General features: G+C 39.3%; 1 protein-coding gene across 3 annotated transcripts in view; it reads right to left on the bottom strand.

The window, feature by feature from the left end:
• NET1 (neuroepithelial cell transforming 1) overlaps positions 1-13,614 on the bottom strand; it is a 48,634-nt gene that overhangs the window by 7,123 nt on the left and 27,897 nt on the right. Inside the window, exon 1 of one of the 3 annotated variants that reach the window (XM_017513158.2) lies at positions 4,633-4,934. The exons of the other annotated variants lie outside the window; for them this stretch is intronic. Within the exon in view, the coding sequence (XP_017368647.1) occupies positions 4,633-4,725 (93 nt within the window). The 5' untranslated portion in view covers positions 4,726-4,934. Of the gene's footprint in view, positions 1-4,632; positions 4,935-13,614 lie in introns of those variants that run through there. 3 annotated transcript variants of the gene reach the window in all.

Genomic DNA, 13,614 nt, shown 5'->3' with positions numbered 1-13,614 from the left:
AAAAAAAAGAAAATATAACCTTTCAATAAACGTGTCTGACACTGGAATGGGCTGAAAAATATTGAAGCCAAGGCAGGGAGGAGTTAAAAGAGCTCCAAGCCTCTGAAATCTGATGGGGTGCAAATCCTGGTTCTGCCGCTTGCTAGGGCACACCCTGGGCTTCAGTTTTCTCATCTGGCAAATGGGGCTAACAGTAGCACTTCTCTTAGGAAGTTGTTGTGAAGAGTAAATGAATAACAGGGCTTGAAACAAAGCCTGGCAAATATGAAGTCTGAGCTATTACTAACATATTTTAGGAACATTTCTATTTACTACATAGAGTGGGATTCATAAATAGATTCTCAAACAGTAACTTATTAAAAGTATAGACAAATTGAGAAGAAATAGCTATGATTCCACGTTATTGCTTTTAAATAATATCGCACACACATCACTTGCTCAAGGACTTCAAAACTTCATAAACATTGCATTATTCTAATTTTATGGCTAGAAAAATGGAGGCATCCATTGGGTGACTCACACAGTTACTGAAATGAAGAATGCCGTATCACAGAACTAGCAGGTCTATTCCTCATAATGTCTATGGAGCATAACTACTTGTATTTCTGCCTCTGACAGCCGTGGCATACTTGACAAAATAATTTTCATGAGAATGCAGGAGGATATATAATTTTAAATTATCACTGAAAAAGAAGGTATTTAAAAATAACAGAAGAAGCAACTTTTTCTAACAATTCTTTGACATAACTAAAGTCATATAAAAAGGAAGGGGTGTAGAAACTGAGTAAAAATAAAGCCTTTAAACAACTAAAGACTATATTGACCATTTTTGGTTTGGGTAAAAAAAAATTTTAAATAAACTGACAGAAAAAGTTATTTGGAAAAAAATGTAAATAATTTAAATATCCAAAGAAACAGTTAGACTCATTAAAGCTCCTAAATGTATACATATATGTCAGAAAGGAATGTGAACTATTAAGGAAACTTGGTAGATAAAGAGAATTTAGAAATTTGACGGCTTTAAGAGGCAGAGTTATAGACCAACCCCTCAGACCAAATAATCAACTCCAAAGTAAAACTCTGAATATAAATGAACTGAAACCTTGGTGATATGTAATAAGATGGCACACACTGTGCATCTGAGCACGTGTGGATGCCTCCCCCACGTACATCTGTGCTGACTGACTGACACACGCGTGTGCAGGGGCCAGCACAAGCATTCCTTTCCATTTAGTAAAGACAGCACAAAGAGTCTCCTGTTGGACTGAAGATTGAATTACCTCACAGAGTAAGAAATGCCGACATTTCACGGGAACAAAGCAGTTGTCAGAAAGTTCTGTTCTGCTTTTTGGGAAAAGAGGTTAACTCTTCTTGTTTCATGAATAACAAATTTGACTTCCCAGAAAATATAATATTTAATTTCAACTTTAAAGTCTTTGGAAAGGTGCTTTTCCCAATGAATATGAAGGGAAAATTTAGTTAGCAGGAAAGAAATTTTTGATAACTATTTTATCATGTAAAATCAAATTAATGATAAAACAATTCTTATCTTTATAGGACCAGTTACCAACTACCAACTACCAGCTTTCTGGTAACTCAAAATTATGTGACATTTAGAAATTACAGAATTTATATTTAGATAAGTGAATGTAAATATATCTAAAGCATACTTCTGAAACGAACACAGGTTTTGCTGATGCAGTCTCTTCAGGGTGGCAGATTATGCCAAGTGGTATTTGGTGGTTAAATATGTTCCACAGTCCTTTAAAAAACCCAACTACAATCTCACTTCTCCACAAAGGAAATGCTACTCTTCAGAGTTTATCAAGTCTAAGAGGTCTTGGTAAGTATGACGCTTACTCAGGAAATACAGGTTGGGGGAGGGAGAGAAAAGGGCACTTTGCGCTTTCTGCACATGGTTTTAGAAACTGAATGGTGGTAAGTTTCCTGCCTCGAAGGACATACGTGAAGAATGTTTGGCAAATACAAAACATTTAGCATATATATTTTAAAAGTATGAAAAATTTTAATGACTAACAAAATGTGATTATGAAATGTAAAGGTGTAATGCTACTACTAATTTCAGGATACATAAACTATTTGAAAAAAGCATCATACATGAAAAATTCTGTGGAAAAGTGATATGGATTAGGCATTCACAGACCACCTAAAAGATTGGGACAAAAATGTATGTCTTTTGGAATACAGGTTAGAAATTGGCCCATGTGAGCTGAAACCAAAAGTAGTTTTCTTTTTTTTTTTTTTGAGATGGAGTTTCGCTCGTTTGCCCAGGCTGGAGTGCAATGGCGCGATCTCGGCTCACCGCAACCTCCGCCTCCTGGGTTCAGGCAATTCTCCTGCCTCAGCCTCCTGAGTAGCTGGGATTACAGGCATGCACCACCATGCCCAGCTGATTTTTTGTATTTTTAGTAGAGACGGGGTTTCACCATGTTGACCAGGATGGTCTCGATCTCTTGACCTCGTGATCCACCCGTCTCGGCCTCCCAAAGTGCTGGGATTACAGGCGTGAGCCACCGCGCCCGGCCAGTAGTTTTCTTTAGAGGTCCACGTGAACTATCTTAATAATCTTGGTCTGACTATTAAGAACCTAAGTATTTGTAGTCACAAAACAGATTCCTAACACAGTATTTAGAACAGACCGGACACAGCATTTGGAGGCGATGAAGGGTGAGTGGAATAGGTGCACACCATCGCACCACCACCAAATGGAAGGCTCACCAATAGTTCCATTCCTAACATTGTTTATTTTTGTTTTGGAGTGCTGAAAACATGTTATGGCAAATTCAAGCTTAAAGAACAGATAGGGATACTGGAACCATACTCTCCTCAAAAAAAATCCAAAAATCCATGGGAATAAACAAAGAATGCCAACAAGCTTTACATGCCCAGTGAATTTTCTGCTGCAGGGAACCTTTCACCAGGGCTAAAGTTCACTTGGAGGGGAAATAACCCAGCACCCTGTAACGTAAGTTTATGTTGTTAATTTAGGTTAATTTTTAATCAGATGATTGAGGTTAGCTAGCCAGTCACATGCATTATTATAGGCAATCTACCCACAGATCAGGGTTTTAATTAATGTTAGTAATCTACTTGTAGTTAGATTTTGTGCCTTAATTTCTGGATATCTATAAACAGAAAATTGTTGAGAATAACTTATCAGGTTATCCCTCATACCTAACTGCAACATGGAAAAATCCTGGTGAGAATTCAGCATTTTATAGAAAAATTTTTTCTTCTAATGATGCCAGTTACAGAACATTTTAGGAGGGTCTCTTCTATAATCAATCATACCACGACACTGAATAAAAAACAGTAATGTGTCTGAGTTTATTTCTTTGGGTTAATAAATAAATAATCTTCTCTCCTGCTTAGCAAAAACTTTAAAATCAAAAGAATGAAAATTAAAAGTTATTTTTAAAAAGATAAAAATGAGTTATGATCACATGGGATTTCTTCCTTTTCTAGAAATACCGAAACTATTTAAAGCTGTGTCACTAGATCTAAAACCTGGACAACATTCCTAGTGTTTTCAACTTAGGAATAAAGGTGAGGCAGAAACACAGCCCATGCCTAGTACTAAAGATCAGTTTCTATGGGCCCAACAGATAGATGATAAGCTGCAGGATCCACACTAGTGACCGCGGATGACTATTTTACTCAAAGGAAATGCTTGTACATTTTGAGAAACCTGAGACACATAGGCAAAGACCCAAACCAAAAACATAGAAACTAAAGCCAAACACCACCAGACAGAAGTGTACTTCCTGGAGACAGCAGCTGTTGTACTACTAGAAGGTGTGTGTATGTGTACACGCGACAGGCAACGTGGCTGGGGTATACAATAAGCTTTACATATTTAAAATGCAATTAGATAAGTTTTGACGTGTGTATAGAGATGGAAACCACTGCCACCAACAAGAGATACACAGTTAACGCAGGAACACTATTCTGAGCACATAAGTGACAATGCAGTATGCAAGGATATAGTATAAACAATACCACACAATATTAGATTACATAAAATGGCACAAAGTATTTGATTTATATTGCTAAATGTTCATAAAGACAAAAAAATGACTTCAGACAAAGCAAGGAGGGTAAAAAGAATGAGTCATTAGTTTAAATATTCTAACAGGTCTCTGAAGAAAAAAGTGGCATACAATGAACTCATCAGATGGACGAAAAACCGACACCAGGTCAGACTGCACTTTAGTAGCAATTCGTTCACTAGCACTGATTTACAAGGAGGGGATTCTTTTCCTCTTACTCCATTAAGGTAGATTCTAAGACTGGATGATATAAATTCAAGTTAAAAAAACATATTAAGCATTGGAAACATGACAAATGTAACCAGAGTAACTTATACATTTAAAATCTTTTTTCCTTTTGTATAAAAGCAGTGTACACTCAAGCTATGCTACGTACAAGCTATTTAAAATTAGACCACAGTCCCTAAACACATTTCAAACTTGCACATAAACCAAGAACATACATTTTAAAGAAAAGATCAAAAGTTTAAAATTATACTGTTAATGACTTGTTAAAAGATCTTAAAAGCTCCGTGGAGTTAGAAAACACTCCTTTTGCCTAATGCTTCTCTTAAAGTCTTACCTCTTGTTCTCTGAAGGACTGGTTATTGACATCTAGGACTCGGATGGTCCTTTTAATAGGTAGGAGACCTCCACTCTCATCATGTGCCACCATGCTTCCCAAGTACCCCCTCAAACCTTTCCAATCAATCCACACCGAGTCAGCCCTGTACCAAAGCTAGGCAGAGGCACACGGGCTTTTCTTCCCAGAGCTCGGCCACCCTCGGCAGCCACGTGCCCATGCCTCTGGCGCGGTGGAGCAAACGCTTCTGAGAGCCGCAGGCAGCAGGCTCGGACTCCAGGGCTCTGGGGCGGGGCCACAGCCAGCCGGGCCCTGGGGGCGGGACCTGCCACCACGTGACTTTAACTGACAGCTGGGCACACCTAGGCCTCTCAGCTTTCGTCCGGGGGCGGGGGAGAGAAGCTGGGTTCAAGTAGGGCAGAAGCTTCTCTTCCTGATTTAAAAAGCATTCCCAAAGGAAAACAAATCGCTAAGTTATCTACTCTAGTGCTTAGTCACAGACAGACTTTTCCTATAAAACGCTATTGCCTGAACAACCTGACAACTCAAGGAAATAGAAATTCTTATTCAATAGGGCTAAGTCAACGTATACAATGAAGAAAAGCCTAATTATCCACGACACTTGTTTTTATTTTACAGAAATGTAAGCATATTCACAATTATAAAATTATCTAAGTCTTTAAATAGTTCCCACCAATTTTTCTAAAGACTAGCAGGGTAAAAATACAGCAGGCGCACTTCCGTTCCCTCTATTCCAGAAGTAAATCTCTTGTGAGGTTATGGGTAAACTGGAATACTTCAGATTTGAAAATTCAGTATTTCTTAGAGGCAGATACTTTTCAGTATGTTTTAACAACTTATCTGTGTACTAGGTATTTCATAACATAAAGGTGATTTCTGTTCCAAATATATATAATATATATAAATGTGTAATAATGTAACAGGGTCCTTCTCTAAACCGAATGAACTGATTTTGATCTAGTCCTAACAGGGTCAAAAGACTACTTAAAAAGTCTGGCATTTTACAGGTAAAGAAATGAGGCTCACAGAGGTGAAGTGACAATAATGACAGTGACCAGTAACAGTCTCCAAATTTCTAGCCTATATCTTTTCTTCTATGGAACAACACTACTTTTGTTGGTTTGGCAGGCCTGCTATGAAGCAGATTTCCTTTTAAACACAAAATTCGTTATTCTATTTTGAATGGTAAATTTATTCTATAAACTATAATGATGCTAGTATATTGGAAAAATGTTTCTATTGTTAGGATTTATTAGAATCAGAGACATCTATTATATAAAAGGCAGTATTCTAGATACCTGGGTAATAAAAAAAAAAATAGGCTTCATATCTGCTGAGAGACCACTGTGTAAAGGTAGGCCACATGAAGAGATAACTGATGGCAGACAGCTTTTGCAAATTCAGGAGTTCTGGAGGAGAAACCACTTTTGGTAGTGTTCTAAGCTAAGACATGGCTGGGAACAATACCAGGAAGAGGTCTAAAATGTTACGTCTGTGGGGCCTTGAATGTAATGCTTTTCATAGGTTTGAGCAAGAGAAAATTTCAAGGAGGATGAGGGAGTGAGCCCACACTGTGAAGTCATGAGCTGTGGGTAAAGATGGAGCAGATGGCTATGCTGAACAGGTGAGAGGCATAATGACAGCTATGTTGTAATAAGATATACAAATGTGACCGGTGTTTAAGATGGTTGAAAGATGACTGAAAACATAACGCAAAAATCACAATGAGGTAGCAAGAACTTTGCCTAAGGTAGGAGCAGTGGGGAAAAGGAAAAAGATATAAGCAAGAAGTCACAGATGCCTACAATTTTTTAAACAGGAGGGGTAACTGTTAGTGCAAATAAAGAAGGAACAAGCTTTGAAAGAAAATTCTAAGTTACATTTTAGATATACTGAGTCTGAGGCAGTGGAAAAACATGCAAATGAAAATATTCTGCTGGTAGGTGAAAATGTTGAACAAAAACTTGAGGCTGGAGGCTAAGTACAGACTGGAGAGTCAGATGCAGAGATCCAAATCAACGCTATGGGAGTGAATGAGATGCCTGGGAGAGAAAATCTGGACAAAAAATAACATGGTCCAAGGATCTAACTTTGAAGGAAAGCCAAGGGAAAGAGAATTGTGCAAAAGGAATAGTTAGAAGGAAAGAAACAATGCAAAAGCCAAGGGAATAAAAAATGTTAATTACAGCAAAGAGGTAAGGACGGTAAGAAAAGAGCCACAGATTTAGTGATTACAAGTTAAATGAGGGTCTCAAGTGTGCTATTTCAGTGCAGTAAAGACAGAGGCAAACTACAGGAGTTGAAGAGTGAATGCAGAAGAACAGTGGGCGCAGACTACTCATAAAGACAAATAATCTATAGAAAGTAATTGCCTAAGGTTTGCAGGACAGTGCTATTTCTTGCAGGAAGACCACCACTGCCCTTTTGTATAAAACATGGTTTTATACACAAGATGATGTCAATAATTCATCCTTCTTCTTTGAGTTTATTTTTTAAAGTAATGGAGATTGGCTCTGTTTCATCATCTACTTTCTACTGTCTGGTCTGTCCTGGGCAATATGTGTGATGTGGTTGGCCTTAAGAGTGGATGGCTGTGGAGGACATTTCCATTTAGCATGAAAGTAGAAGCACCTGAGAGATTGTGGACTCCTAATTTTACAGGTAAAAACAGTGATCTGCCTAAATTCTCAGAACAGCCTAATTTCTAATCTGAACAGCCTAGGCTAGACCCCAGCAGTCTGGTTCATCAGTTAAAATATGGCATGTGGACTCCTAATTTTACAGGTAAAAACAGTGATCTGCCTAAATTCTCAGAACAGCCTAATTTCTAATCTGAACAGCCTAGGCTAGACCCCAGCAGTCTGGTTCATCAGTTAAAATATGGCATAAGTAAGGCCAATACTTTACAGCCACACAGTTTCTAAGGGAATAAAGGATTACGTGCAGTGGGAGTTAGGAAAGAAGCAGCTGGGAGTTCTCCTGAGATTCTTACCCAATGTCCTTCTTGAAACTGTTTTTCCACGTAGTTCTGACAAAAATGAGACCAAGATAATGAGGAGAAGGGGTATCTTTCAATCTCTCCTTCAGCTGGGGACACAAGAGGTAAACACAGAAGTCTTTATATGTACAAACAGAAACAGAAAACAAATAGGGTCTACTGATGACAGCCATGCTCACAAAAATCCCAGCTCACCAACACTAAAATCTTAGTTTCATTTTGAATGTGGAGGTTTGGGGTCTAAATGTAGACAGTATCCAAAAAAGGAACGATGAACATGTGGAAGGTCAGCTAGACTCAAGAATCTTGAGTCTTGTCACAGTGCTCCATAAAACCAGAGGGCTAAGCAGGCCCTCTGAGATCATTAACTCATCCTCTTCAGTTTTCTCAGGAGGAAACTTAATGGGTGGTGGTGAAAAATAGAAGAAAAATTTAAGGTCTTACTTTGTGCTAGAGTTCTATACATATTATCTTACTTACTCAACTCTATGAAGTACTTATTATCTCGATTTTAGACATGGAGGAAAGTAGGACTGACCAAGTTTAAGAAACTTGTCCAAAGGTACTTGTTAATCAGTGGCTTAACAGACCCGACTCTGGTCTGCTCAGCTGTCGTGGCACACTGTCCAGATTAAGATGGCCCATGTAAAACCTTTAGCACATATTCTGAGACACACAGAGTGCTCAGTAGATGTTAGCTGACCTAAGTTAACAGTAGGCCTAAGTTTAAAACCAAAGTCTTCAGAGTCCCAAGCTAATAGTGTTCACTAAATTGCCAATACTTCATAGAGGAGGAAACCATAAAAAAGGTTGAGAGATTAGCTGCCGTATAGTCTTTTTATAAGACACAGCGTAAGTAAAAGGATAAAATAGCTCCAGTTGTTTAAGTTTTCTAGTTTCCTTTTTTTAAAAGATAGTGTCTTGCTCTGTTGTCCAGGCTGTAGTGCTGTGGCATGATCTCAGCTCACTGCAACCTCTGCCTCCTGGGTTCAAGCAATTCTCGTGCCTCAGCCTCTTAGTAGCTGCTGGGTTTACAGGCATGCACCACCATGCTTGGCTAATTTTTGTAATTTTAGTAAAGATGGGGTTTCACCATGTTGGCCAGGCTGTTCTCAAACTTCTGGTCTCAAGTGATCCGCCTGCCTCAGCCTCCGAAAGTGCTGGGAATATAGGCATGAGAGACCCTGCCTGGCCAACAGCAACTATTTGTATGACTTTCCATAAATAGCATAAATGAGGTACAGATTGGTTTCTTTTCTCTGTGTAGAACATCTAGCATTTATAAACTTAACTGAATTATGTAATGGTAACGAGAAAGACAACGTTTCTCTTCTGTATAGAAAAGGAGTGTTGAGCCACCTGTTCTCCCCTTACAAGTGAAAAACTGCCTCGAATTTAGAAATAAATTAGAGCTTAGGAATACTCAAAACTTTTTTTGGTCTAGTTATTATTATTTATTTTACCTGGAACAATAACAAGCAATTGGAAATTAGACTAGGGAAGCCATACTACAGGCAAAGAGAAAACAAAATCTAAGTTCTCTGCTGCCCTCTACAAGAGATATTGTGAAATGCAATTGTCAACCTGTTTTTCAACTTTGTAATTATATTTGTAAGGACATGATAGATGACTGCATAAACAATCTCTTAGTATGTGGAAAAATACGAACAGTAAGATCTGTATTTTCAGTCTTTGTACAGCCTTCATGTCTACATTACTAAACATATTTAAAATGATACAAGTGTATGAAAAAGATTCCACAACTCACAAGAAATGCTTTAAAGACTTTTTCTATATATAAGAAAACTACATTCTATTTTAAAACTCTGGAGTTCAAGATTCCAAGCATATACTCTATATCTCACTAAAAATAGGTTAAAAATAAAATTAAAAATCTTACTAAAAAGGAAGTATTAATTGCAAAGTGGAACTTTTGAGAAACCAGAGCTCCAAAATATCTAGTAATAACTTAAAAACAGAAAGAGTTACATTTGAACTAGATGAGTATGAAATAAACTAATAATGAAGTTACATGTGGACTTGAGTCTCCAAGCTTAGTACTAAGAATTTGGTTTGAGGGAAAACTCATCAGTTCAGACCAGTTAAGCGTTATTAGACATACTTTAAATAAAATAGTCTCATAGGCTAGTAAGTTTGGTATTATCAAAACAATGGTTCATTTTTGCAATGACAACACAAGCAGCCAATCAAATGGGGTATCAGCACTGTTAGCGGTGACTTTTTATCTCAGGTAACAAAACACTTTCAGTATAATGTAAGACACTTATTCTTCTGTAATAGGTTGTTGAATGGGATTCCTCCCTGAATATTTTTTCCCCTGAACTTCAGCTAAGGCCCCAAACTGAAGACAAAACGATACTGTGTCTTGTGCTCAGGCTCCTGTTTCCTTAATCCAATTTGACACTGCCATAGCATCTGGCTCCCCACAGGTGTGGCCCCACAGTCCCTTGCCTCAGCTGTACTGTACATCTCGTCTTCCACCCTGGGTTTCTTGGATGCTGCTGTGTGGCATGTGTGCACATGTGGCCTCAAGCGTGGAATGGACACCGAAAGGCACCTGTTGGCTAACAGAGCACAGGAGCTGAAGGATAAAAGCTCCTCTCTTCAGTCCCTCAAGAGGAGACGTCCGCAGTATATTTTACACGGCTCTTCAGAGGGTTCCAGCAAGATCTACCCCACTGTCCACGGTGGCGACAGCTTAATTAGACACTGCATAGGCCTCCTGTCTTTCACTTCCCCAGCTTATTCCCTGGGATCATACCTCAAGAGAAACCACCTGTCAATGAGTCTTCGTTTTAAGCTCTGACTTCTGGAGGAAATCTAGGCTAAGACATGGACACTGAGATTGGTCCTAGAGATCAGAAACACAGGATGAGACTCTGGAACAGACTAGTAAAATGGTGACATGGACTACAGGTATGAATAGGGATGAGACACAGAGTAGTGAGGCAATGCCTTACATAGTCGTGGTGGCAAATGATCAAGAAAGGAGCAATGGTAATTGTAATGATTGCAGCGTTGGCTGGCTTTTGTTAATTGCTTTAAAAGATTTGAAAAAGCAGCTGGGCCGGGCGCGGTGGCTCAAGCCTGTAATCCCAGCACTTTGGGAGGCCAAGGCGGGTGGATCACGAGGTCAAGAGATCGAGACCATCCTGGTCAACATGGTGAAACCCTGTCTCTACTAAAAATACAGAAAATTAGCTGGGCATGGTGGTGCGTGCCTGTAATCCCAGCTACTCAGGAGGCTGAGGCAGGAGAATTGCCTGAACCCAGGAGGCGGAGGTTGCGGTGAGCCGAGATCGCGCCATTGCACTCCAGCCTGGGTAACATGAGTGAAACTCCGTCTCAAAAAAAAAAAAAAAAAAAAAAAAAAAAAAAAAAAAAAAAGAAAAGAAAAGAAAAAGCAGCTGGCAGAACCTTCCCAATGTTCTCAGGATCATGGTGGGAATGGCTAAGTAGGAGTCCCTGAAATTCAACCCCTTACACCTGGGCCAAGATAGTAAGTCAGAAGCAGTACTGCACACCAGGAGAAAATGGAGAGATTAGCCATCAAAGTTACAGACTGCACAAGTGATAGTCTCCATTATATCCTCATTCAGCTGATCTGAGTGCCTCCTAGAATCATGAGGTGGACTGTGGTAAATGACAGTGGAACACTTAAGTGGTAGTTCTAACCTTAGCTGCTGTGCAAGACGTAGAGTCTACTGGAGCAGACCAACAAATCATCTAGCATTTGTTATATGCTTATGGTTACTGATGTGGCCTGTGTGCTCCTTTCAATCCCCATTAGTAAGAAGGGTCAAAAGTAGTTAGCTTTTAGGTGGGAATGACAGAAGCTCGTGTTTGCTCATATCCTGAAGTTATTCATTTTCTGTTTTCTGTCACGGAGTAAACAAGGACCTGGATATTCCATAGAACATCATACTAGTCCATTATATTAATAACTTTATAGCAAACAGACCTGGTATTTTAGATACTGAGGTATCCAAAATACTTGCCAAATAGAAGTGGCAAGTATTTTGGATACCTCAGTAAATCAAACGCACGCCACAAACATTCAGGGGTTGCCACATTGGAAAAGTTTTAATAGCTCCAACAGCCTGAGGCTTTCTGGGGATCTCCCTTCTTTGGTAAAGGACAGGTGTTCCACCTTGCATCTCCTAGGCACAGTTCTAGCAGGACTCTTCATCTTTTGGAGGGAGCATCTGCTATATTTGGGAATTTTGCTCTGATAGTTTTGAGTAGGTCCCAGAGCAACAGGGGTCTCTGTAGCAGGTCTTCCAGTCTGGTGCAAACTGTCCTGCTGTTCAGGTCATATGACCTGGGATATCACATCAAGGTTGGGGTATTTGTGGTAGACAAAGATGCTGTGTGATGCTCTGGCAAGGCCAGGAAGAGAACTGCAATGCGGAGCCTCAGGGCTCCAGAGCAGAGCTATGCCTTCCACGGCAGAAAACGACTCCAGTTTGAAAAGCAGCCCAGGTGTGGGGCAGACCTAGTCAGAGTGAGGCCCTGGCCATGGGACATCATGTAACTGTGCAGTCAGAGGTGCCCAAAACAAACAGGGTCAAATCAACTGAGTCAGAAGGTTGGGAGGTACAGCAGCAATCTGTGATACAAAGGAAATGGTCCATTTGTGATTGGCTTACGGAAGACCAAAGGGCATCCGTAAATTACATGAACACATGGCCCAGACTGCCATGTAACCTAGTATATTACACTGGTACTTCTCCTTCAACTACTCATTTAGGGGTGGAGTAGGTCTCTAAAACCACTAAGAGAAAAACTTGGCCCTTGTTCACACACGAATTAGCTATATATGTTGCTCTGAGCAGAAAATGGACCATGACTGCACTGCATCCCATTCGGGAGTGATCCTAAAGAGACTGGCAAGGGAAACACTTCCAGTGTCAGTAGTGCACTTGGTTGTTCACTCTATGTGAAGGGAGAAATCGCATGACATACAGATACACATAGGCTCCTGTGCAGTGGCAAATGGCTTGGATGTTTGGTCAGGAGCTTAGAAGGGACCAAGATTGGGAAGGCAGAAATAAATTTTGGAGAAAAGGCATATGGATGGGCCTATAAGAATGGTCACAAAGTAGAAGGACCTTTGTCTCTCATGTTAATGCTTACCAAAGACTCTAAGGTACTAGTGATTTACATTGTGGATTCCGGTGCTGGTGCAATAGACCCATGAACACAGCAGCCATAATGCCAGGCATGAAGGTTCAGAGTACTCCATCAGCAGGGACGCTCTTTTACCAAGGCTGGTTTAGTCACTGCCACTTGTGAATGTCTAACCTGCCAGCAGCTGAGAAATAACACTGGTCTATAGTCTTCTTTTCTTGTAATATTGGCTTTGGTTATCAGAATAATACTGGTCTCTCAGAATGGGTTAGAAAGTATTCCCTTTTAATTTTCTGAAAGAGGATGAGAAGGATTAATGTTAATTCTTTTCTAAATGTTTGATAGAATTTACCACAGAATTTACCATTAAAGTCTTCTCAATTAGAGCTTTTCTTTGTTGGGTGCTTTTTATTACAGAGTCAATCTTTCTACTAGTTATAGGTTTAGTCAGATTTTCTCTCCATGACTCAGTCTTGATAGATTGTGTGTTTCTAGGAATTTGTCCACTTCATCTAGATTATCCATTTTTTGGCATACAATTGTTCATAGTACTTTTAATTTCCATACAATATGGTAGTAATATCCCCACTTTCATTTCTCATTTTACTAATTTTTCTTTCTTAGTCTACCTAAAAGTGTGTTAATTTTGATAATCTTTCCAAAGAACCATATTCTGGTTTTACTCTATTGTTTTTCAATAAATATTTTATTTATCTCCACTGTTCTTAATTTCCTTCCATCTGCCAGTTTTGGGTTAAGATTGCTTTTCTTTTTATTACCTCCTTAAGGAATAAAGTTAGGGTGCTGATTTG

The sequence above is a fragment of the Cebus imitator genome, unplaced genomic scaffold (genome assembly GCF_001604975.1).
Source record: "Cebus imitator isolate Cc_AM_T3 unplaced genomic scaffold, Cebus_imitator-1.0 Scaffold487, whole genome shotgun sequence".
NCBI lineage: Eukaryota > Metazoa > Chordata > Mammalia > Primates > Cebidae > Cebus > Cebus imitator.
Note: the sequence above shows the minus strand (reverse complement) of the source record. Positions and strands in the feature narration are given on the sequence as shown.